This window comes from Neovison vison, chromosome 3, assembly GCF_020171115.1.
Source record: "Neovison vison isolate M4711 chromosome 3, ASM_NN_V1, whole genome shotgun sequence".
Taxonomy (NCBI): domain Eukaryota; kingdom Metazoa; phylum Chordata; class Mammalia; order Carnivora; family Mustelidae; genus Neogale; species Neogale vison.
This window is the reverse complement of record NC_058093.1, coordinates 68,363,120-68,389,116: the sequence shown is the minus strand read 5'-3', so window position 1 is coordinate 68,389,116 and position 25,997 is coordinate 68,363,120. Positions and strand designations below refer to the sequence as shown.

Below are 25,997 nucleotides of genomic sequence, written 5' to 3'. Positions count from 1 at the left end.
TTCATTTTGAAAAACATGGATAGACAAACATAGCTTATAATATTTTATTTAAGGTTTGAATAAAGATTTCTTTTACTAAAGTTTGATAAAATACTTTCCCCATAATATTTTTTTAACATGACTTAAAGTATGTAAAGAAGAACACTGAAAAGAATTTCTGACTTCCCTTAAGCACTATGATCAAAATTATATTTCAAAATGTATTGACACTCTTGTGTAATTACTAGGTATGGTGACTAAATTTCTTTCTTGAAAGTTGCAAGTTTATAGTTTTTCTCCTTATAAGTATTTATTTATGTTATTTGTTGCAGAGATAAGAATATTATAGTTATTGTTAATTGTGTGTGTCTTTTCTCCCTCTGCTTATTTATAGTCATCAGCTTTTGAGGTTTTGTTACAAAATGTTACTGTCTACAGTTCTTGCAAGGATCCACCTTCTGCTAAGTTTTTAAGATCAGCAACTTGGCTGTAGACTTAAAAAGTTGGCTTACTTTTTTGTTTTGCTTTCTTTTCTTAAATTTCAGAAGTTCCTCAGGCAGGAAGTTGTACTTAAGAAATAGATGAAAAGGGAGACAAGCTAAGGTGTTCCACTAGATATGGTGTTTTTCTCTGAAATATTCTTCTGAAAACTTTCTATTCTGGACCTGGGTTGTTATATACAAACTTTGACCTTGGGCCCTGCTGGGTATTTGTTTCCTCTGTAAAATGAGAGGTGATCTCCAAGGTTCCTTCCAACTCCAAAAGTCTATGATTCTATATTAGGAACAGATTCTAACATATGCTGATCAGCCTGGAATAGATGACATTTTTATCTGAGGCATGGATTGCTTAAGCTATTGTTGGGGAGGAGGCTGCATAGATGACCATGCATATGTGTAGTTCATGAAAAAGAACTAGCAAAAATTGGAATCTTAAATTTTATAAAATCTCATACAGGGAAGTATCATTTCCAGAACACAAGTAATTGTAATAGAAATGATCTGTTTATGGCTTGAAACCTTTATTCCTCACAAGTGTTCTTGAAAATAGCGGAAAAAAATGTCAGTATTAACTGCACCGTATGCTTATACTTGGTTGTTTTGTGAAAAGTTTGTGTGATATTGTTAATTTTTTCTAGATTAAGTAGGCATGGAAGAAATCAGTTGAAATGATGTATGATGTAGTGAAGGTGTCAGAAACACTGGGTTCAATTCCCCGTCCTCCCTCTGATTGTTGTACCTGTAGGCTACCTATCTGACCTTCCTAGGCTTTACCCTCTTATTTGGGACTCAGTGGGATGTTGGAAAATGGGGATTGAGGTCCTTTCAGCTTTAAAAATCCTGTGGAGGGGCCCCTGGGTGGCACAGTCAGTTAAGCGTTGGACTTTTGATTTTGGCTCACGTCTGATCTCAGGGTCGTGAGATCAAACCCCATTATCAGGCTCTACTTCCCATGGGGAGTCTGCTTGAGTTTCTCTCCCTCTTCTCTGCCCCTACCTTCTGCTCCCTCTTTCTCTAACATAAATAAATCTTACTAAAAAAATCTTGTGGAAAAAAATTCTATGATTCTGCATGGATTTGGTTTTTTGGGGGAGGGAGGATAGAAATATAAGGAGAGAGCTGGCACTATGCCTAGATTTTTTTTTCTTTAAAGATTTTATTTATTTATTTGACAGACGGAGATCACAGAGAAGCAGGCAGAGAGAGAGGAGGAGGCAGGCTCCCTGCTGAGCAGAGAGCCCGATGCGGGGCTCAATCCCAGGACCCTGGAATCATGACCTGAGCTGAAGGCAGAGGCTTTAACCCACCGAGCCACCCAGGCGCCCCTATGCCTAGCTTTTTGACAACTTTTAAATCTTACCATTATCTTTATCTTTTTATTTTTTTTTATTTTTTAAAAAATAGGCAGAAGATTTTATTTATTTATTTGAGAGAGAGAGACAGTGAGAGAGAGCATGAGAGGGGAGAAGGTCAGAGAGCAAAGCAGACTCCCCATGGAGCTGGGAGCCTGATGTGGGACTCGATCCCGGGACTCCAGGATCACGCCCTGAGCCGAAGGCAGTCGTCCAACCAACTGAGCCACCCAGGCGTCCCATCTTTATCTTTTTAAAAGATTTTTATTTTATTTTTTATTTTTTTAAGATTTTTTTTTTTTTTAATTTATTTGCCAGAGATCACAAGTAGGCAGAGAGGCAGGCAGAGAGAGAGAGGGGAAGCAGGCTCCCTGCCGAGCAGAGAGCTTGATGCGGGGCTTGATCCCAAGACCCTGGGATCATGACCTGAGCCAAAGGCAGAGGCTCTAACCCACTGAGCCACCTAGGCGCCCCAAGATTTTTATTTTTAGGTAATATCTATACCCAGTGTGGGCCTTGTACTTACAACCTGGAGATCAAAAATCCTTGAGGTCAAAAATTGCATGCTCTACTAACTGGGCTGGCCAGGCACTTCCTTATCATTATCTTTATACACATTATTTTGTTTTCCAATTTATTTATTTTCAGAAAAACAGTATTCATTATTTTTTCACCACACCCAGTGCTCCATGCAAGCTGTGCCCTCTATAATACCCACCACCTGGTACCCCAACCTCCCATCCCCCTGCCACTTCAAACCCCTCAGATTGTTTTTTCAGAGTCCATAGTCTCTCATGGTTCATCTCCCCTTCCAATTTACCCAAAAGCACATACCCTCCCCAATGTCCATAACCCTACCCCCCTTCTCCCAACCCCCCTCCCCCCAGCAACCCACAGTTTGTTTCGTGAGATTAAGAGTCACTTATGGTTTGTCTCCCTCCCTATCCCATCTTGTTTCATGGATTCTTCTCCTACCCACTTAAGCCCCCATGTTGCATCACCACTCCCTCATATCAGGGAGATCATATGATAGTTGTCTTTCTCCGCTTGACTTATTTCGCTAAGCATGATACGCTCTAGTTCCATCCATGTTGTCGCAAATGGCAAGATTTCGTTTCTTTTGATGGCTGCATAGTATTCCATTGTATACACATAATTTTGGATGAGGACCATATTTTATTTTTATATTGAAAAATTGGGGAATTCATAACAGTACATTTAGCACTAGTTATAAGGCATTGGCCCAAGAATTATTTATAGATAAGAGATCATAAATATTTACCTTCAGCAACTAGAAGGATATACTGTAGTTGGTTGAGCCAATTAGAGGACAGTTACCAAGTAGGATAGCAGATTTTTTTATTCCTTTCTCAAGTACTTCAAACTATAGTTACTTTAAGCTATAGGACATTGTTTAGAAACAGTTTTATTTTAGAAGCATATGGTTTATTAGTATTTTAGAGATAATAGGTAAAAATACTAACTACGTATTTTTTTAAAAGATTTTTTATTTATGTATTTGACAGAAATCACAAGTAGGCAGAAGTAGACAGAGGCAGGCAGAGAGAGAGGGAGAAGCAGACTCCCTGCTGAGCAGAGAGCCTGAGATTCGAGATGCGGGGCTCGATCCCAGGACCCTGGGATCATAACCTGAGCTGAAGGCAGAGGCTTAACCCACTGAGCCACCCAGGCTCTCCTAACGTATTTCTTTAGCATTTACTAAGGACCATTTGCTGTGTGCTGTGTGTGCAGTTGTATTTAGTTTAGCAGATACTAGTTGAATAATCAAAGGAGAGGACTGAGCATAGATGTGAATGGTAATGGACATGGGACTAGCTCCTCCCTCAGACCTAGTCAATCTCTAAAAGGTTGTGGTCGAGGGAGTCAAGAATAATGAAGTCAAATGCGTAGACTCTGGTAGAGCAATCAATTTGGCTTGCTTGGATCAAAGTGGCTGTAATAATAATGACAATGGCTAACTTTTATTGATCATTCTGCGCTGTACTGGGCAATGGCCTAATGTGCTAAGGGTACTGTATTAATTTTCATAACAGCCCTAGGAGGTAGGGTTAGAGTCCCTGTTAAATAGAGGAAGTTAAACAACTTGGTTAATGTCATTTAGTCCTTAAGTGGTGGAGGCTGGATTCCAATCAAATTGCAGAATATGTATTCTTATCCATTACACTAAATCACTTGTGGGGTCTCAAAATGGGGGGCAGATAATATTTTGAAAGCTAGTGGTATATAAGGGGCTAGTGGCAGCTGTGTTTGTAAAGTTAAAGGAAAAAAAACCTGGTTACTTAGGTGATGAAAAAAAGTGCCTTTACACTGTAACTACCTAGAACATTTGGCCAATGAGTTTGGATTTGAAACAGTAGGGAGGCACTATGGGTTTCTGAGTGGGCAAATTGAAGTGGTGAATTCTGATAGCTCTTTGTGTATGTTGGATAAAGTGTGGAGAGGTTGGAAGTAGGTAGGGAGATGGGCTAAGAGGCTATTGAAATAATACATGTGGGAGATAATGACCTGGAGTGGCTGATGGCTGGGGAAATAGAAAGGAAGGACAACACCAGTGACTTTGTAAGGGATGAAGCCATTGAATTTGGTGTTAAATGTGAAAGTAAGGGAAGAAGTAGTGAATCTGGATAGATGTTAATTGATAAGGCATCCATTTTGGGAATTTTTTTTTTTTTTTTTTGTGGGAGCAGTTTAAGTTGGGTTGTTAAATAAATATGGCCCAGTATGTTAAATTTGTCAGGTTTGGGGAGTGACAAATTTGTACAGGTGTTAGATAATTCCTTGTGGTGAGGGGATTAAATATAAAAGAAACAAGACCAGGAATAAGGGGCTGATTTATAAGTCATATCCATAACTGAAGTGGAAAGGAGGAGGAGGAGAACTAGAGAGAATCGTCCCATGGGAATTTAAAGTAGTTTCAAAAAGATACAAAGATCAAAATATAGGTTATTATTACTAGTATAATTTGGCTTTGGTAGGATTTGGGGGCTGCTTGAGTTCAGGATCATTTTAGCTGTTTAAAGACTACAGAGAAGATTTGATTTTGAATTTTGGAATACAATTGAAAGTTTGTTTTTTTTAAAATAAAGACTTTCTTCATTTGGGGTAGAGAGAGAGTGTATGCGCGTGAATGGGGGAATGGGCAGAGGGAGAGGGAAGCAGAGTCCGTGCTGAGCAGGGAGCCTGATATAGGGCTCCATCCCAGGACCCAAAGATTGTGACCTGAGCCGAAGGCAGATGATTAACCATCTGAATCACCCAGGTGTCCCTAGTTGAAAGCTGTTCTTTGTAAAATTTAGATTAACTCTCTAATTCACAAATACTCATTCACATATTTTGTCAATGGCAAAATATTCCTCTTTGAAAGTACTTTAATGGAATTATGTGCGCAAGTTCGTGAGAAGGGCTTTATAAAAGTGAAGTTCATTATATTTTTTCTGTGTTCATTGCTTCTCAAATTTTGATGAGCTATGTTTTTTATTTAAAAAAAAAGAACAATAATATTCACTAGGATTCTGTTTTTCCCGTGCCCTACAAGTTTATAAAATTGGAGCACAACAAATGAATTCGTATGTGTTAGATTGTGCTATAATTTTACAACCGGTTGTCAAGCTAACATCTTACTATTACTACCTTTACAATTGTCATTTCTTGATTTATCTCTTCTTTCACCTCTCTCACCCACACACCATCACTGACCCAGTTTCGCTACATCAGAAATATACAGTAGCAAAAGGAGACAATAGAAGCAATGAAGAAAGGAGGTAAGGTGAGGATAACAGGAACGTCATAGGCTGTTTATTATAAACCTGACAAACTTCAGAATGAGAAGTTCTGGATTAATTAATTTAATTAATTAATTAATTAAGTGATCTAGTCTGTGCTTTGTGGCCAAGTAGGTTTATCAAAAACTGTTCTAAGTGAATTGTTTGTCAAGGTCTTTTTTTTTTTTTTTCCCAGTTGGTAGACTTTTTATTGTTTATTTATCAATGTATTGTATGGTAAAAGCAACACATTTGAGACTGTATCATTATATATGTTAGACTAGAAACATGCTGCAATATAGAACTCAATTATATCAATCCTGTTCTTTTAAATTCTTTTTTTTTTTTTAAAGATTTTATTTATTTTTTTGACAGAGAGAAATCACAAGTAGACGGAGAGGCAGGCAGAGAGAGAGAGGGAGGGAAGCAGGCTCCCTGCTGAGCAGAGAGCCCGATGCGGGACTCGATCCCAGGACCCTGAGATCATGACCTGAGCCGAAGGCAGCGGCTTAACCCACTGAGCCACCCAGGCGCCCCTCAATCCTGTTCTTTTACTCTGTTTCTCTCTTTAAAGATTTTATTTATTTGAGAGAGAGAAAGAGAGAGGGCACAAGTGGGGGGAGGACTGGAGGCAGGGGAGAGAAACAGTTTCCCTACTGAGTGTGGAGCCTGACATGGGACTCAGGCCCAGGACCCTGAGATCATGACCGGAACTGAAGTCAGATGTTTAACGACTGAGCCACCCAGGTGCCCCATCCTGTTCTTTTTCTCGTTATCACCAATGTAACAATGAAGAGCATATTCCATATAAAAATTAGGAAAATTCGTTTTCTTCTGTGTTATTTTAGAGAAGAAATGGAAGAAGATGCTGCTAATATAAAGCAGTGTGATTCTTCCCTTACGGTTTTTATGATAACATATTTTTAATGGAAAGAAATATCCTCTTATTCAATAAACATTTGTTTACATATTACATATTTATTTTTTGCAGTAACGTGAAGCTGAGAAGGGAATTAAACAGAGCTTTTAGCAGGAGACATTTCCACTTTGTTGGAGTGGGCATCAGGGCTATGTTTTCAAAAGCATGGAATGTGTACTACAAATGATAGCATCTCCTGAGGCTCAGTGTGGAGCGAAAAGGTGCTCTCACAGGGTATTTGTGGAAACAAAGACTCTTTGGAAAGCAATCTGGCAATAGTTTAAAATAGAAAGAAAATACCGTTTGAACAAACAGTCCTACATTTGGGATATTTATCCCAGAGAAATAAAAATACTCGTAAGAATATGTATGTACAAGGGGTGCCTGCGTGGCTCAGGCAGTTAAGTGAGCCTTTAGCTGAAGTCATGAACACCGGGTCCTGGGATCTAGTCCTGAATCAGGCTCGCTGCTCATCAAGAGTCTGCTTGTTCCTCTCCATCTGCCCTTCCACCCTACTTGTGTGCACAAGCTCGCGCTTTCTGTCTTTCTCAAATAAATAAAATCTTAAAAAAAAAGAGAGAGAGAGAGAGAATATGTGTACAAGGTTGTTAGTTGCAGCATGGAGTTGTTCCTTGAGGAAAAAAAGGTAGGAAACAAGAGAAATGTTATCAAAGGGGAGAGGTAGAAAAATTGGAATAACCATCCCTGGAGAATTATGCAGAACTAAAAAGAATGAGGCCTGTATCAGCTGATTTAGAGAGATTTCCAATGTACTATTGAGATAAGAAAGATGTAATTAAGTGTATATGGCATGATTTTAGTTTTCTAAATGCCATTTCATATATGTTGTATGTATATTTACACATATATATACTTATAGAAGAATTAGGGGAAGGATGCCTGGGTGGTTCAGTTATTAAGTATCTGCCTTCGGCTCAGGTCGTGATCCTGGAGTCCTGGGATCAGTCTCCATGCTTGGCGAGAGGCCTGCTTCTCCCTCTCCCACACCACCTGCTTGTGTTCCTGTTCTCTCTCTCTCTGTCAAATAAATAAAATTAAAAAAAATTATTAGGGGAAAATAAAAACAAAGTATTGATGTATACATATTAGATTTTTACCAAGTGAAAAATTTAAAAAGTAAGAATTTAACTGTTCAGTACCTGAAGTTAAAAGAGGACTTCCCAGACTAAATTGGGTTGAGTAAACCCAGTATGAGACACACAGAAGGGAATCTATAGTTTTCTCAGCCATTTTGATTAAGAGTTTTCACCAGTTCTTTAGAATGTAGGCATTGAAGACAACAGTCGTTATCTTTAGTGTATTAGCATTTGCCATAAACTATACAGAGTTTTCATTAAAAAAAAGTTTAGGCATTAAAGGTATACTCACATCATAGATTTTATCTTTGAGTCAACTGAAGGATTGAAAAATAATTGAAAAGATGAGAAAATTAGTGTTATTAAATGCCACGTTGTGTTCTACTACCCATCAGTATATATACATATATGTGTGTGTGTGTGTATATATATATATTTTTTTTTTTTTTTTAAGATTTTATTTATTTATTTGACAGAAAGAGACATAGAGAGAGAGGGAACACAAGCAGGGGGGAGCAGGAAAGGGAGAAGCAGGCTTCCCGTCAAGCAGGGAGCCTGATGTGGGCCTCTATCCCAGGACCCTGGGATCATGACCTGAGCCGAAGGCAGCTGCTTAATGACTGATGGGCGCCCTCCATCAGTATATTTTTAATTGTCTACCGTGTGCCAGGTTAAGCATTGTGCTAGTTTCTACCTTTATAGATTTTAAAGATTTTTTTATTTTTTAAAAATTATTTATTTGAGAGAGTAATGAGGGAGAGCCTGAGAGGGGAGAGGGTCAGAGGGAGAAGCACACTCCCTACTGAGCAGGGAATCCAATGTGGGACTTGATACCAGGACCCAAGGATCATGACCTGAGCCAAAGGCAGATGCTTAACCAACTAAGCCAATCAGGTGGCCTTAAAGATTTTTTTGAAAACTTACTTATTTGAGAGAGGCAGGGGGAGGAGGGTAGAAAGCGAGCATGAGTCAGAGGGGATGCAGGGTGAAAGGGAGAGACAGACTCCCCACTGAGCAGGAAGCCAGCGGTGGGGCTTCATCTAGGAACCTCTGATAATGACCTGAGTCAAAGGCAGACATTTAACTGACTGAGCCACCCAGGTGCCCCTACCTTTATAGATTTTAGATAAGAGGATTTCAGTGAAGGTAAAACCTCACATTCTAGGTCACGGTGAGACAGACAATAGCAAACCCTACAGACTTGGAAAAAAACAAAAAGCAGCTGCAAAAGGTGACAAGACTTATAAGGAAATAAACAAAATGATGGAGAAGGCCATCATTTGTCAAGAGGGTGGTCAGTAAAGACCCCTGAGATTGTGTTATTAGAGATGAGACTAAAAGGTGGGTAGAGAGAATTCTGAACAGAGGGCTCTCATGTCTAAAGGCCTAGATGTAGATAAGGGTTTGGTATTTTTGGCAAACAGAAATGAGCCAGTGTGCCTGAAGTGTCAGTCAGTGAGGGAGTGAATGGCCAGTAAGAGATGAGGTTGCAGGAGAGCCTTATCAGGTGCGGCCTTGTTTGTAGGCCACAGAAAAGAGTTTGTATTTTTTTTTTTAAGAATGTTGTTTGAAACTACTGAAGATCTTTCACATTGGAAGTGGAATAATTCAGTTTACATTTTGAATAGGTCATATTTCAATAGACCATATTGATCTATTATGTAAACTTCCTTATATGTTTCTGTGCTTTCTTATGGATGACTGCCTTGATTCTTCCAGTTTAATTTCCTTCTGTCTATGGGGGTGTTAGAATATCTTGAGTGAGGTCTCACTTTTCTTTCTTTCTTTTTTTTTTTTTTTAAGATTTTATTTATTTATTTGGCAGACAGAGATCACAAGTAGGCAGAGAGGCAGGCAGAGAGAGAGAAGAAGGGAAGCAGGCTCCCTGCTGAAGGCAGAGGCTTTAACCCACTGAGCCACTCAGGCGCCCCCTCACTAACTCCTTTTCATCTAGGAGACCAATAGCTAGAACCTTCAAGGGCTTTGTAGTCTGACCTGGAGTTGAGTCCTTATTTGATCCCTTTTTGCTGTATGACTGTAGGTATTTACATTAGCTTTGGAGTCTGTTTGCTCATCCGTCTCAGAAGGGGTAACTACACCTAACACATAGGGATGTTAGAAAGATTATCTTAGGTAATTTGTAAATGATGCCTGACACATGGAGCTTAGTTCCTGGTTCCCTCCCTTTTCTTCTAAGATAAGATGAAGATTTTTCTTTCCTGAGTAAGATCTGAGTCCCTTGTCTTTCCCAGGCAACTGTGCTGGACCTATAAAGTGATTAAGATGTTAGTATGTGTTTCTGATTATGGACATGTAATCAGCTAATTGATCACTTTATTTATTTATTTATTTATTTGACACAGAGAGATCACAAGTAGGTATTTATTTATTTATTTATTTGACACAGAGAGATCACAAGTAGGCCGAGAGGCAGGCAGAGAGAGAGGAAGGGAAGCAGGCTCCCTGCTGCCCTGCCGAGCAGAGAGCCTGATGCGGGGCTCGATCCCAGGACCCCGGGATCACGACCCGAGCCGAAGGCAGAGGCTTTAACCCACTGAACCACCCAGGCACCCCAATTGATCACATTCTTGAGACCTGTACCTGAAGATCTTTGCAAGTCCCCACATTCAGAAATACCACCATAAAAGGTGACTTCTCTCAAGTTTATAGGTTTTGAGAAAGGATAAAGCCATGGTCTGAGATTGAGAGACTGTGGAAGTTGTGTGCAGAGGTTGTTTTTGGAATCTTCACCTGCTCAGTCTGGACCAAAGAAAGAATAATGGTCCAAGTAGGCTTTGAAATACCAAGACACAGACCTAAAAGAGAGACTTGTAATACATTCTTTATGTGTGTAACTTAAAAATCATTTCCCTGTTCTGTCCAGCTCTCTTTTACTTAATATTACTGAAGTTGCTGAGGCATCATTCACTGAAACCAGTGCCATGGCCGCTATTGGGCTTCTAGAACTGTGTTCTCTTTCTTACTTACTGAATAACTATCATGTCTCAGGCAATATTGTAAGTATTTTATACAAATCTTTATAGTTAATCCTCAAAACAACTCTATAAGGTAGGAACCATTAATATTCCCATTTTCATCGATGAAAAAACTGAGCCCTAGGAGGGTTAAGTAACTTGCTAAAGGTTATACAGTAAAGAGAAGAGACTTGCTTTATGTGTTTCAAAGCAACTCGGCTTTTTTTAGTTAATATTATTTGGAGATAGGAGTACATATGGTACATATAGAATAATCTCATTCTTTTTTGGTCATTTTTTAAAAAGTCTTTTTTAATTATGGAAAATTTTAAATCTATATAAGCTAGAGAAAATAGTATAATGAATTATCATATATCTATCACTCAGCTTCACCAACTCTTATGGCTAAGCTTGCTTCGTCTGTATTGCAGCTGCATTGGATTATTTTGAAGCAATTCCCAGACATTGTATCACTGCATACACAAATACTCTAGTATCTCTAAAGGTGATGACTCTGAAAACCACCAAACCATAATTCGATTATTACAGGTAAAAATACTCCTTAATAATGTGGACTTCCACTCAGTATTGAAATTTCCCTGGTTGTTTCATTTTTTAAAAATTTGATTTGTTAAAATCAGGATCCAAACCAAGTTCATATTACATTACATTTGGTTGATCTGTCTCCTAAATCTAATATTTTCCACTCCCTACCACAATAGAGGTCCTTCTTTCTCTGTGGCAAAAATCTTGCTATTTAATCAAGGCTTACCAACATTAAAGCATTCCGTGCCCCTAGGAGCTGCACCTTGATTGTCAAAAACATGATTTGCCCAGGCTTATAAATATATATATGCTCCTTGTATGTTCCCATGGTTACTTAGACCAAGAGATTGAAGTATTATTTTAAGAACAATGCAAATTAATTATGCAACTTATTGTGCCCTGAGAAGCATTCTAGTTTGAGTTATTGAGTTCTCTGGGGTCATTATTTTATTTCCAAGGTTTTTGGCCATTTTGAGAGGAAAATTGTTTTGGTAGACCTAGTTTATTATGGTGGCTTCATTTGATTTCAGTGATTAACAAGGGTCTTGTACCTCCGTGCTCTGTTAGGAATTACATTGTTTAGTAGATGACAGTAGGACTTGATATAATGGATAGTAAAGATATATTCACTGAAGCAAAAAGAAAAAGAAGTGCATAATATTTCATGGAAACAAGCTGAGTTAGAAAGCAGATGTTTGGAGAACTTTTTTTGCAAAATCGAATAGATGGTTTATTTCTACTGTATGTGAAATATGCAACAGAAAGTGCTAATTAAAATTAGATGGATGGGACACCTGGGTGACTCAGTCAGTTAAGTATCTGCCTTTGGCTTGGGACATGATCCTGGGGTCTTGAGAATGAGTCCTGCAATGGGCTCCTTTCTGACGGGGGAGCCTGTTTCTCCATCTCCCTGCCACTCCCCCTGCTTGTTCTCTCTCTCTTTCTTTCTCTGACAGATAAATAAAATATTTAAAGAAAAATAAATAAATAGGGACACCTGGGTGGCTTAGTTGTTAAGTGTCTGCCTTTGGCTCAGGCCATGATCCAAGGGATCTGGGATTGAGCCCCATATCAGGCTCCCTACTCAGCGGGAAGCCTGCTTCTTCTTCTCCCACTCCTCCTGCTTGTGTTCCTTCTCTCACTGTGTATCTCTCTGTCAAATAAATAAATAAAATGTTTAAATAAATAAATAAAATAAAATTAGATGGATAAAATTGCCTTTTCCTAATGCTTGTGTAGCTGGTTTTAGTAAATATCAAAAAATTTTTGCATCACTAACTAAAATCTTTTAAAAAGTGGCCACACGTGTTAAAATTATTTTTTCTTATTAAAACATTACTGATGATAGATGAATTCCACATTGTGCTGTTGTAACAGGGTTTGTATGTCAGGCCTGTTGCAGTTTGCTACTCATGCAGAGTGCTCGTGTAGTGAAAGGGCACACATTCTTGACTAAATTTGGCTTCCGTTAGGAGTAAGAGCAGTAAAAGTTAAGGACATCCGGAGGATTAACTTTGTATGCTCAGCTCTTCCATCATTCACGTGTTCATTTTTCTATATGGGAAATGCTTTATGTGATATCTGTAACTACCAAACTTTGTGACATTGTCATTTGAGAGTTACTTATATTAAAAGGGTATTAAGATCTGAAAATGTCAGTTCATCTTAGTTGGAACAAAGTCAGGGAGCAACAGTGTGTTTGGACTCATGTTACAGCCACGTGTTGGATAAGCAGAGATTAAGCTGGCTAGACCAGTTAGGACCAATGTGGTAAACCTATGAATTGTAGAAGCCAACTCCAAGGAGACCTTGGTTTGGAGAAAGATGAAGAGTTGCAACAATAATTCCTTCGTGTTTGGGCAAAAGCAGAAAAATTAAATAAGCAAGGAGGGAAACCAGGACCGTATGCTTCTCTGTGTTTCTAAACTTTTTAGAAGAACTACAGTATTTCAATATGCATTAGTTTTACAATTTCCAAGTACTTTGGTGTTCAAAATCTCATTTTTCCCCTTGCATCAAGACAGCTATGTTTCTGTTCTTATTAGAGAAGAGGCTCAGAGAAGCTGTGTTTCTCAAGAAATCACACAGGGGATTAGAACTCATTTTTTGACCCTGGTTTCAGTGTCTGTCATGCCACTGTCTCTGAGCTAATGTGAGAGTAGGAACTATGTTTTTTGTGATCTTGCATCCCTAGTATCACACGTAGTGTCCAGCACACAATTGGTACTTAATAAATGTTTTTTAAGTGAATGCAAAAAAACTGTAAGATTTTATGTTAGCAGATTTTTGGTTTAACTAGTAGTGCTTCTAAACATATTACCTTGGTTTTGGTGTGCATACTTAAAAAGAAAATCTTTGATACACTGTATACTTTTGAAAAAGCAACCAGCTTTATAGTTACAGCAGATCAGAATTTTTCTTTATGGGGTGCCTGGATGGCTCAGTCCTTAAGTTTCGCCTTTAGCTCGGGTCACGATCTTGGAGTCCTGGGATCAAGCCCCGAATTGGGCTCCCTGCTCAGCGGGAAGCCTGCTTCTCTCTCTCCCACTCCCCCTGCTTCTGTTCCCTTTCTGTTGTGTCTCCCTCTGCCGAAAGAATAAATAAAATCTTAAAAATTTTTTTTTCTTTGTAATCTCTGGAAAGTCTTTTAGACATATAAAATATCAAAGGATCTATTTGTCTTTGAACTTAAGCCATTTAAACAGGCAATTTGATTCATTTAGACTATTTGGGGTTTTACTCATTTGTGTCATTGAATTTTAAGTTAACCTTCTTTTCCTCCTTACTCAGTAGAAATTTAGGGTTTTGTGAAAATTCTTTGTAAAGTCTGCTTTGTAGTAACCTGTGATATAGTTTAAAATTTGGTAAATTGTTAAAGGAGTCACTACTATCTAACTTACTTTCAGTCAGGTGAGACCTTGATATGTTGATCTGTTGGTCTGGTAGGCAAAACATTTCTAGATAACATTATCTCTTTTGGAGCTAGAGGTAGTTCAGTATAAGTATAATAGTGTAAGTATGTGTATCTATATGTGAAACCCTACCATCTTTTATCAGCAATAAATATTCTAATCTTTCATTAGGATCCATTTTATTTCTCAGTCTTCAGAATGTCAAGACTTTTTCAAGCACATGTGAAATAAATGTAAATTTAAATACTTCTGGAAATGTCAAATCTATGTGCACTTTTACATTCAAGTACTTAAGTTGGATTTGGAAAATGTTTAATAAAGAAATAAGTCACCTATTTTGTTTGGATGATGTCAGCCACTTCTTGTCAGTGTCTTTCATGTGTCCTTGAATTCCTGCCCAAGAAGGATTTACAACTGCTTAAGAGACATCTTTGAAATGGCAAGTGATTAACTCTAAAGTTATTTGGAGTGTGGATACAGTATTTGGTCAATTTCATTTAAAGAAATTTTGGTTCACTCTTTGAAATGACAGTAACAAAATGGAAATGATGAAATGAGTAAGTTAGTTGTCATATTAAATTTTTAGCATAACTGTTAGCTTGGGAGACCCAAAACTTTGTTTTACATTGCTTTTTATTGTTTTTAGTGTAAATATGCAAGTCATTTTGGTTAGCAGAGAGATGTCTTAATATGGCCTCTTAAAGTTTTCTGACTTCTAGCCTTTTGTGTTACTCAAGGCCATGTTTACTTTGTTTAAAACATTATTATCCAGTCCATTAAAATAAACATTGAAAATAATGAAGTTGTTTAAAATAAATGGGTCATTCTTATTTTTTTTTTAAAGATTATTTATTTATTTATTTGAGAGAGAGAGACAGTGAGAGAGCATGAGCGAGGAGAAGGTCAGAGAGTGAAGCAGACTCCCCATGGAGCTGGGAGCCTGATGTGGGACTCGATCTCGGGACTCCAGGATCACGCCCTGAGCCGAAGGCAGTCGTCCAACCAACTGAGCCACCCAGGCGTCCCGGGTCATTCTTATTTTAAAAGTATTTTAAAATATACTTTTGGTTTAAATATATCTCCTTTTTTTAAGGTACCTGCTTTTCTTTGTTGACATAATACCTAACATGTTTTAGCATCTTGATTGACTGTGGGTAGATTCTAGTCAGTTCTATACTCCCTCTTCTGTTCTGTCCAGGCAAACAGACTCACTGACATTGCCAAGTAATTGTCTCTAATTTAATGAGTTAATTAGTTAACTGTCTCCTGCAAAAGTCAAGTACTGACTCCTTATGGATGAGAAGACTTGTTTTTTTTTTCCCCCTCTGAGCTATACACTTTATCTTTCAGTTCAAATCAAGTTAAAATAGACTAGGAGAGTTGGGGAAAACACTAGCAAAATACCTCAGGGTAAGTGATTCTCTGGCATCATTTATAACCCCAGATACTGGCAAAGCCTGTTCCAGTACTTGGCAACAAAAGCATTTGTTTTCCTTGTTGGCTGCTGTGTCCTTGACTTCTGCTAAGGCTGCTCTATTTCCTCATAAAATCAAGAATGTTGTGAAATCCTGGTGATTCTGTAAGTACAGTATACTTTCTGTGTGCGTGTGTGTGTGTGTTCTGTGTGTAGTGGTGTAATCCTGGCAGACAAATTCAGGTACTACTATTAGATATGAGATACTATGTGGCAAAAAGAAATGGAGAATTAGTTGCCACATTTTGTTAATACTAACTCTGAAATGTTTTCATACTCTTTTTTGAAAACTGACATCTGATTAAGGAAAGCAAGCAGCTCTCAAACAGTTGTAGAAAGAACAAAGATCTCCATAACCCATCTCTAGTATCTTTTTTTATTTTGCATCTCATGTTAGTTCTTCCTTCTTTTAAACTTTCCAAAGGACTCATACCTGGGATTCCTTGTCAGAGGACGTGAGCATTCATATAGTTCTTTATATATGATAGGTATGTGTATATATGTATTGCTGAATCCCTTTTCACAATGACTGAATTGGGAAAAAGCAAGATGTACAGAACAGTATCAGTAGTTATCATTTGTGTAAAAAGAAATAAGTAAGAATATTCATGCATATTTGCATATGTATATATTAGCATGTATATGCATATATTTCATATATGTATAATCATTTATGCATAAAACATCTGGAAGGATATACAAGAAATTGATTGCCTCTGGAGGGGGGTATTGGGTGACTAGGGACTGAGGTGTTAGGAAGACTTTTCACTGTATACCATTTTGTACGTTTTGAATTTTGAATGTGTGACTGTAACATTATGAAAATCATTTAGGAATGCCTGGGTGGCTCAGTCGGTTAAGCAGATGCCTTTGGCTCAGGTCATGATCCCAGGGTCCTGGGATCGACTTTCATGTCAGCTCCTTACTCAGTGGGGAGCTTGCTTCTCTTTCTGCCTCTCCCTGCCACTGACTGCTTGTGTTCTCTCTCTCTCTGTGATAAATAAATAATTAAAATCTTAAAAAAAAAATTTTTAAAGAAAATAATAAAAAAAAAAAGCCTTTAGCAAGGGGTGAAAGTACCCATTTTTTTCTTATTTCTACTCCCACCCTCTTGGTTCAGGCTTCATCCTCCTTCACCTGGATCTTCAGTAATGGACACTTGGTCTCCCTGCCCCCAGTCAGTTTCTGTGCTCTCCAAACCATCTTTTCCACTGCCACTAGAGAAAGCACAGGTTAAATCACAGCTCTGTCCTCTAAAATTTTAGTGTCATCCCATGCCCCCAGAACGGAGTTCAGACTATTTAGCTTAGCATTCAAATTTTCCATCATCTGGTCTCAAACTGCTTTTTTGGTCGCACCTTCTGCATGTAAATGAATCCTATAGTACATTTCCTATACCATTGTTTGGCACTCATATTCTAGTGAGTTGTTAACTTGTCAGTGTCCTTAAATTCTATTTTAGATTGCCTTGTGTTGATTCCTCCTTTCAGTCGCAGTAGTCTTCCTGACATTGTGCCTTTCCCCACTCCTGCCTATCCTATTCTTAACTGTGGTTTTCTGATTTTGGTAAAACATGTCAGATTTTGAAGAACATTGAAGAACAAAGAGCAAAACAAGTAGTTGATGGGAATTGGTGGAATCCACTCATTATTATAGTATGTAGAAAAACATGACTTTATTTTGAGGTGATATTTGTTAGGTGTTTTTAGTAGTACAAGCTGGTAAAAACATGTCTACCTTGGACTACTTCTTGCGCAGGGTAACAAAGCATTGGCTGTAATAGCCTCTGTGGTGTGTTTCAGAATATGACGAAAGAAACATTTTTTATTTAATTTTTTCCTTGTTGAAAGAGCTGGTTGCTTGGTTTAGTCAGAATCACAAATGAGAATATTTGAAACACTTAACCAAAAAGCAAACCAATAGTCCTTTGCTTTGATCCTTTCCACTCCTGTCTTGTTTCCCAGAAGCAACCACTTCTCTTAGCTATTTATTTTGGTATTTCCCTTCATATTTCTATATTGCTATTTCTAGACATTACTGACTTCCCATGATAGTAGTTGAGGACTTCCTTATACTACGTCCTCCTTCCTTCTCCCTCCATTCCTCTCAGTATGTTTATCATTGTAATTAATACTTGTATCTATATTATTATGAGTATAAACACTATTTATTTTGAGCCAAGTCATGTATTATATTTACTTTTTTTTTAAAAAAATATTTTATTTATTTATTTGACAGAGAGACACACACAGTGAGAGAAGGAACCTAAGCAGGGGAAGTGGGAGAGGGGAGGAGCAGGCTACCCGCTGGGCATGGAGCCAGACGCGGGGCTCGATCCCAGGACCCTGGGATCATGACCTGAGCCAAAGGTAGACACTTAACAACTGAGCCACCTAGGCACCCCTACTTCCTGTTTTTGTGCAACAAAAATACCTTTTCATAATTTACTTTCTTATAGAGTTAAAAATTACCTAACTTTTTATTTACTTAGCAATTTGTGTACCTAATACCAATCCATTAAAATTACAAATATTTACTGAATGCCTACAGTGTGCCATTATTCTTGGTGCTTGGGATGCAACAGTGAACAGACAATCTATACAAACTAGACAAAGAGAAAAACTAGAACTAGACAAAGATTCCTTCCTTTGTTGGGAGATAAGCAATAAACAAAATAAAGATGTAAAGTACATAGTATGTACTTTATCACAAAGTGATAGGTGCCAAGGGGAAAAGAAGAGCAACATAAGGGGAACTGGGAATATTTGTGCAGGCATGGGTTATAATACTAAATAGGGTAATAAGAGTAGATCTCATTGAGAAGATGACATTTGAACAAAGATTAATATTCCTCCCAATGTTATTTTCCATATAGCCAAATGCCTTGGGTAATTTAACACTCCATTTTTCCCAGTGGCTTTCCTTCTTGGAGTCCTTTGTCTGCTCCCTGCCAGGACCATGGACTCTAGAGGCCTGCAGCACAGTTCTTGTCCGGGGATTTCTCTTGGCCACTTTCCTGGGTTGGATCAGCTGATTCCTGGATCCTACATCTTCCTCTGACTTGGTTCATGCCTCTTTTTGATGGAGTAAATGCTTCTATAGCTTCCTGAGAAGGTACACGATGGGAGAAAGAAGTATTGAGAACATGGATATCTCAAAGTACTTTTATTTTTATTTACTTATTTTTTTAAAGGTTTATCCATTTTAGAGATGCATGAGCAAGGGGAGGGACAGAGGAGAGGGAGAGAAGCAGCCTGCCTGCTGAGTACCGAGCTGGCTGTAGGACTTGATCTCATGACCCTGAGACCATGACCCGAGCTGAAACCAAGAGTCAGATGCCCAACTGAGTAAGCCCTCTGAATAAGCCCAACTGAATAAGCCCAGCTAAGTAAGGCACCCCTCAAAGTACTGTTAACCTATTCTTAAAACTGATTGAAAGTTTGGCTTAGTTTAGAAATCTAGGCTGGAACTCCTTTATCTTAGAATTTTCAAGGTCTTACTGCACTGTCTTTAAGCTGTCCGTGTTTCTGTTGAGGAATCATTGATCCTTGGATTCATAATTCTTTATAAGTGACCTTTTTTTTTTTTGGTCTCTGAAAACTTTCAGGATTTTCTCTTTATTCTGGTGTTTTGTAATTTTATGATGATGGGCCGGGTCCTGGCATGGGGTTTTTTTTTGTTTTGTTGTGTTTTATTTTGTTTTTTTGACACTTAGTTTGGCAATTTAGTGAGTGTTTGTATTCTTCAATTCTGGGAAATTTTCCGATATTACTGCTTTGATATTTGATTGAAGTAGCTCAATTGGTCATCTGCAACCCAAAAGAGGAGAACTTTGGTTCTTTATGTTTGATCATGCCATAGTATATAAAACCCTTAAAATAATGAGGTATTTATTTGATAGGCAGGTATTATTTTTTTCTTTGTAAAAATTAATCACATAAAAGAAGAATATTTTTGTTTCTTTTTTTCAGCTATTGGAGCATAGAACAAATACCTATGATGCAAGGTCTTCTTTGTCATACTCTTCTTATTCATTTTACTTTCGAAGGTTTAGTAGTTTGTCCTGCACCCCTCCACCCTCCACCTCCCGCCCCCAGCTCATTGCTGTTGGGGTGGAAAGCCTCTAGGAGCCTGCAGGTGTCATCTTCTCACTCTCAGGTCTTGGTCACCTTGGCTGCCCTTTCACCTTTCTTCATCTTTCTCATATTTCTTCTCAAGCATTATATGTTCTGATGAAAAAAGGTCACATAACAAAATTCACCATTTTAAAGTTTGCAGTGCAGTATTGTTTAGTATATTTACAGTGTTGTGTGGTCATTGCCACCATCTAATTCCAGGACATTTTCATTGCCCCCCCACAAAGAAACCCCATATATGTTTAAGCAGTTACTCTCATTTCTCCCTCCTTCCAGTTCCTGGCAACCATGCCTCTACTTTCTGTCACTGTGGATTTGCCTATTGTGGACATTTCATTTGTAAAAGGGATCATAGTCTGTGGCTTTTTGTGTTTGGCTTCTTTAGCTTACAATGTTTTCAAGGTTTGCCCATGTTATAGCCTGTATCAGTTCTTTGACAATGCTCTTAAATCAGCCTCTGAGTATTTTTCACTATCCAGAAAAAAGTCCTGCATTTGTTATCTTTATTATGATTTTGATACTGGCCTTTAATTTACCTTTTCACAGATTATTTTTTTTGGCTACAAGGTGATGTTAAATAATTTTAATTTTTAAGTATACATTATTTATTTTTTAGTATGCCAGTACTGAGGTCGATGGAGAACATTACATGACCCCAGAGGACTTTGTGCAGCGTTATCTTGGACTGTATAATGATCCAAATAGCAATCCGAAGATTGTGCAGCTCTTGGCAGGAGTAGCTGATCAAACCAAGGATGGGTAAGAACCTTTATAAATTTTTTGAAAATGAATGTTTTGCAATATCTTACTAAAAAATAATAAACGCTAAGTTTGCCTATGACCATCTGGAATTTATCAACCGTATCTTTTTCTTAGAAGTTTATAAAAAGTGTCACTTGCTGCCATTATCAAGGATTTGGCATAACTAGCATTTTTTTCTTGTGTGTGTGTTTTTTTTAAACTGTATTTTATATTGAATCTGAACAGAATGGTTTTCAGATAACTAAGTGTATTTCTTTCTTTCGTACAAAAAATATTGAATACCTACTATGTTTTAGACAATGTTCTAAGGCCTAGAATTACACCATTGAGCAAACTGATAAATGCAAAAGTAACATACAAATTTAAAAGTAAACTAGAGCATGTTAGGTTACAAGTGCTACGAAGAAGAATAAATCAAGGAAGAAGGAAGAATTTAGAGGGTGGTATTTATTCGTCTGTCTACTCATTTATTTGACACCATTAGCCAGGCCCTGTCGCACCTTAGTAATATGAGCATAAATAAAACGGGGTTCTTGGCCTTAAGAAGAAACTCATGGCCTAGTGAGAAAGAGGATACATAAACAAAGAAAATAATACTTTGGGAAGGAGGTGCTATAATAGAAGTATATGAAAGTTACAAAGGACACCCAAGAAAACAGGGTTAACTCTGTTTTGGGTGATCAGGACAGCATTATGGATGAGGTGATACTTGAGTGAAATCTGGCAAGATGAACGGGGAGTTGAGTGGTCTGATAAGTAGGGAGGAGAGTTCTAGGAAAGGGAACAGCAGTGGTATGAAACATCAAGGAGAGTGTGCATGTGTGTGCCTGCGTGTGTATGTGTGTTGGGGAGTGACATTGGGGAAGTTGTATTGTGTGTACCTTGGCTGTGGTGTTGCTTTGCTGCTGTTGGAGTTGTGGCTGGAGTGGAACTGGGGACCTTCTGTGCTAAGGTTTGACTGTGTCCCGAAGGCACGTGACTTAGTCTTGGAAGTATTTTTAGCCTGGCAGTGTAGGGGTGTGTGCAGACACAGAAATAGCAAGGTGCATCTTACTGCAGTGTCAGTTTACTCAGGGGGGAAAGCTCACCATTTTTATATTAAAATCAAATATGGTACTACAGAGCAAATGGATTATTTTTATGAATTATGAAGAGAATTTTGTCATGCTTCGTGAGTTCCAGGCTACATCCTCAGGCTTCAAAGGCCCAGGTTCTTTCTCCTACTTGTAGTGGTAGTTGTGTGAAAAACTAGTTAATGAGGAGTTGTTAAAAGTTATTTCTATTACCACAGAAATGATCAGATTTTTAGAAAAATGGTAGGTTGGAGTAGGGTGAGACTTACGTGCAGTGAAATACATTTGGTATTTAGGAAACTACTGTAGTTGTTAAACTAGAAATGTTGGTATCTGAGTTGAGTCCAGCATTAGTATTGTATTTATTTGTGTCTTCCCACAGAACCTAGTATAGTGCATTAGGTCTGCTATGAGTATTTTCTATCTTAAATAAAGATTTTATATAATTTATCAATAGTAGATATTGGGGAACTTACATACTTTTGTGGCTTGCCTCTAAAAAAGTCAAACCGGCTGGCTCAGTTAGTAGAGCATGAGAGTCTTGATTTTGGGGTCATGAGTTCAAGCCCCACATTGGGCTTAGAGATTACTTAAATAAGTAAATAAATAAATTTCATCGAAATTTGACGAAAAGATTCGTCAAATAAGCTGGTAAGTTACTATGGGGTATTCAGTCATTGGATTTCTCAGTAGTGATTAGGCAATAATATGTATGAAAGGTATTTTTAATCAGAATTCAGTCTTTAAAACTTTTAAAGGTAACATATACATTTAGATCTTTTAGAAATTATGAGAGTATTGATTGTCATTAATTTGACCTGAGACCTGCTTTCAGAGTACCCGTATCTTTCCAGATGCTTCGTTTGTGACCATCTGCTCTGGTCCATCTCAGTAAGTGTATTTTTTTTTTTTGATGCCTCATGTGGTTCTCCCAGACTCAGTTGCATCGTTAATGTGGTTGAGTGGAACCAAGGGTTTAAGCTGCCAGAGTAGCTCAAAGATGGGTTTTGGCTAGTGAAGTGTATCAAATAATGTTGATAATGTTCACTTAAAAACAAACCTGTTTCTCTTTCTAAAAGGTAAATCTTTTTCCCCCTTCCCTTCAACAGTAAATCTTTTTTATTTCAGATTTTATTTTATTTTATTTATTTTTAAGGAAATTTATTTATTCATTTGACAGAGAGAGACAAAGCGAGAGAGGCAACATAAGCAGGGGGAGTTGGAGAGGGAGAAGCAGGCTCCCCAAGGAGCAGGGAGCCCAATGTGGAGCTTGATCCCAGGACCCTGGGATCATGACCTGAGCCAAGGGCAGATGCTTAGTGACTGAGCCACCCAGGTGCCCCTATTTCAGATTTTAGAAACTTTTTAATTTTCCTGTTTTCCTCTCTTTGGAGTGAGTCAAATTGGGATTGGGTAGGAAATCTGATGCCAAGAGTTATATCCTAAAAATTAAATGAGTTTATGAAACATTAGATTATTTCTAAAAGCAGAGAAAGGTGGAATTTTCTAGAAGCACAGCAATTCTTTTTTTTTTTTTTTTTTTCTTAAGAGGAGGAGTAGGACAGAGGGAGAGGGAGAAAGAGAATCTTAGGCGGGGCTTGATCTCACAGCCCTAACTAAGATCATGACCTGAGCCAACCAACACTCTGAAACACAGCAATTCTTAACCTTGTATTCATGGCTTGTCTTCAGGGGTTCCTGAACTTGCTGAAATATAATGCAAAAAGAGTGAATTTATATCTGCATTTTTCTGGGGAGAAACCCTAGGTTTTCAGGAGGGGGGTGTCTATGAATTCAAAAAAGGTTAGATATCCTGGTTAATGTTTCTTTAATACTTGTAATTCAAGAGAATCAAAAGCTTTGATATTGTTTAATTTATTCCACGTAGTCAGCCTTGCTCATTTAACATTTAAGGAAAATGAGATCAAGAGAGGTAGGTTGATTTGCCCAATAACACAAAATTCTCTTAATTTTTAGTCCATTTTCCTTCTTACAATCTTTTTTTTTTTTTTTAAGTGTTCTTTATTCCCCCCTACTTTCTGTTTCTCACTCCTTTACCCAGAGCAGTGATGAAAGAATAGAGTATTGCAATTGGTATTTCTTTTTTTATAGCCCTGGGAGATATTTCTTGGTTTTATTGTAGGTTTTTTGTTTGTTTGTTTTTAAAGATTTTATTTATTTATTTGACATTGAGAGACACAGTGAGAAAGGGAACACAAGGAGGGGGACTAGGAGAGGAAAAGCAGGCTTCCCGCTGAGCAGGGAGCCCAAAGCAGGGCTCCATCCCAGTACCCCGGGATCATGACCTGAATGGAAGGCAGACGCTTAACTGACTGAACCACACATGCTCCCCAACCTTTTTTTTTTTTAAGATTTTATTTATTTGAGAGAGAGCGTATGAGTGGGATGAGGGACAGAGAGAGAAGCAAACTCCCTGCTGAGCAAGGAACCCAATGCAGGGCTCAATCCTGGGACTCAGGGATGATGACCTGAGCCGAAGGCAGACACTTAATTGACTGTGCCATGTAGGCAACTCTCTATTGTAGTTGTTCGATGAGAATCTTATAGGTACGGATAATTTGAAATAGCATCACATAACCTTGTTTATAATTACCCCAGACCCAATCTCAATTAATAGAACTAATATAGGCAGGTCTAAATGATTTAGTTAATAAATAAGTGGGGAAAGCAGGTTTAAGAGCAGTGAATACCATACCTTTTTGTGCTCTGGCCTCCCCCACCCCCTGTTCCATGTTTTCTTAGCATGTAAACTGCCTGTTTTCCTCTTCCTCATTCCCTTTGCTCAAATAGATAGTCAAATAAGCAGTAGTGGTTTTGATATAAGAGTTCGCTGTGCAAAGCCATGTAGAAGCAACATTATGTGGTATAAATAGCATGATGGGTTGTCTAAAAGTAAAGGCCATTAGCCAAGTATTTGTGAGATTGTGGCTTAAACTTTGAAGATGGGGTTGGATAATGAAAAGCAAAATGATTTCATGCATCAGATGCAGATTTTGGGAACTATTATTGTGTGATCTGATCTTAAATGTTTAGACAGTTGCTTGTTTGAAACTAACTTCTGGAATTGTAGTTTCTATATTTAGCTCTAGTCGGAAATTCTTCTAGAGGCTCTATTCTCCTCTAATGTATAAAACTATTATTTTCTCTCTGTTTTTCACAACTGTTTTCCTTTAATGTTCTACATACATATAAGAATGTATTTTTTAAAAAAGATTGATTTTAGAGACAGAGAGGGAGAGAGCACTGGGTGGCTGGGAGATTGGGGCAATAAGGAGCAGAGGGAGAGGGAGAGAGAAACCCAAGCAGACTCCCCACTGAGTGCGGAGCCAGATGCAAGGCTCCACATCACCACCTGAGATCATGACCCAAGCCAAAAGGAAGAGTTAGATGCTTTACTGACTGTACCAGCTGGTGCTCCAAGAGTAAAAGTATTCTTCATGCATATAGAAAAATCTTTTATGGAGAAATCTTGGTTGTTCTAAAAATTGCAGAATTACCGTATTAATATTACAAAATTTGATTACTTTCCATTTGGTAAATTTAAAAGGAACTTTGTAGAAAAATTTTAAAACATCCAATTCATAAAATGCATTATTTTGGAGTTATAACAAGAATATATGTTTTTTGTAAAAAGTCAAGCAGTAGTTATGGTAAAAATTGAAGGTGCCCCCTCATCCTCGTTAAAGGAAAACAAACCATCTATTAAAACCATGTATTAAAGTATGAACTAAGCAATGGTTTCTTCACCCAGTTAGTGGCTTGTGGTTTGCATTTGTTCTGCTTAAGTCTTGGTTAAGACCTTCTAACAATAGGGAATTCATTGCAGGATATGGGGAGTAGAGCCTTCAAAATTATTCTGGAACATGTTTGCTTCATGTTCACAGATAAATAGGCTATTTCTTGCTTTATGAAAAGTACTGTTACATTATCATGTGGTATAAAATGCCTATGGGCTAAAAATTGATAAGGGGCATATCAGAGAGACAAAGTGGTCCATGCCCTGCACCCCCTACTTCTTCCCAGTATTTTATACTGAAAATTCAAATATTCAGGAAAGTTGAAAGAATTTTATAATGTGCACTTATATACCTAACATATTCTACCATTAACATTTTTCTATGCTTCCTTTTTTGTATATCCCTCTAATTTTCTGTCCATCCATCTTATTTTTTAACACATTCCAAAGTAAATTACAAACATTGATATTCTTTAAATATTTCAGCATACATATTATTAACTTGATTTCAGTATTTGAGTGATTTCTTTAGATATAAAATTTACAGACAGTGACAAATATAGAACTTAAAGATACGTTTGCAGAATTTTGATAAATACATAAACCTGGGTAATTTCAGGTGGCTTTTTTATTATATTAAAATATATATAATAAAATAAAATATATTTTGTATTAAAATATTATTATAAAATACATATAAAATATATACTAAAATAAAAATACATAACAAAAA

General features: G+C 37.7%; 1 protein-coding gene across 2 annotated transcripts in view; it reads left to right on the top strand.

Moving 5' to 3' along the window:
* Nucleotides 1-25,997, top strand: part of SLC25A12 (solute carrier family 25 member 12) — a 105,529-nt gene that overhangs the window by 1,182 nt on the left and 78,350 nt on the right. Inside the window, exons 1-2 of one of the 2 annotated variants that reach the window (XM_044242334.1) lie at nt 20,372-20,431; nt 22,362-22,398. In XM_044242334.1, coding sequence (XP_044098269.1) covers nt 20,428-20,431; nt 22,362-22,398 — 41 coding nt within the window. In that variant the 5' untranslated portion in view covers nt 20,372-20,427. Of the gene's footprint in view, nt 1-20,288; nt 20,432-22,361; nt 22,399-25,997 lie in introns of those variants that run through there. The other variant, XM_044242333.1, reaches the window with a different exon arrangement.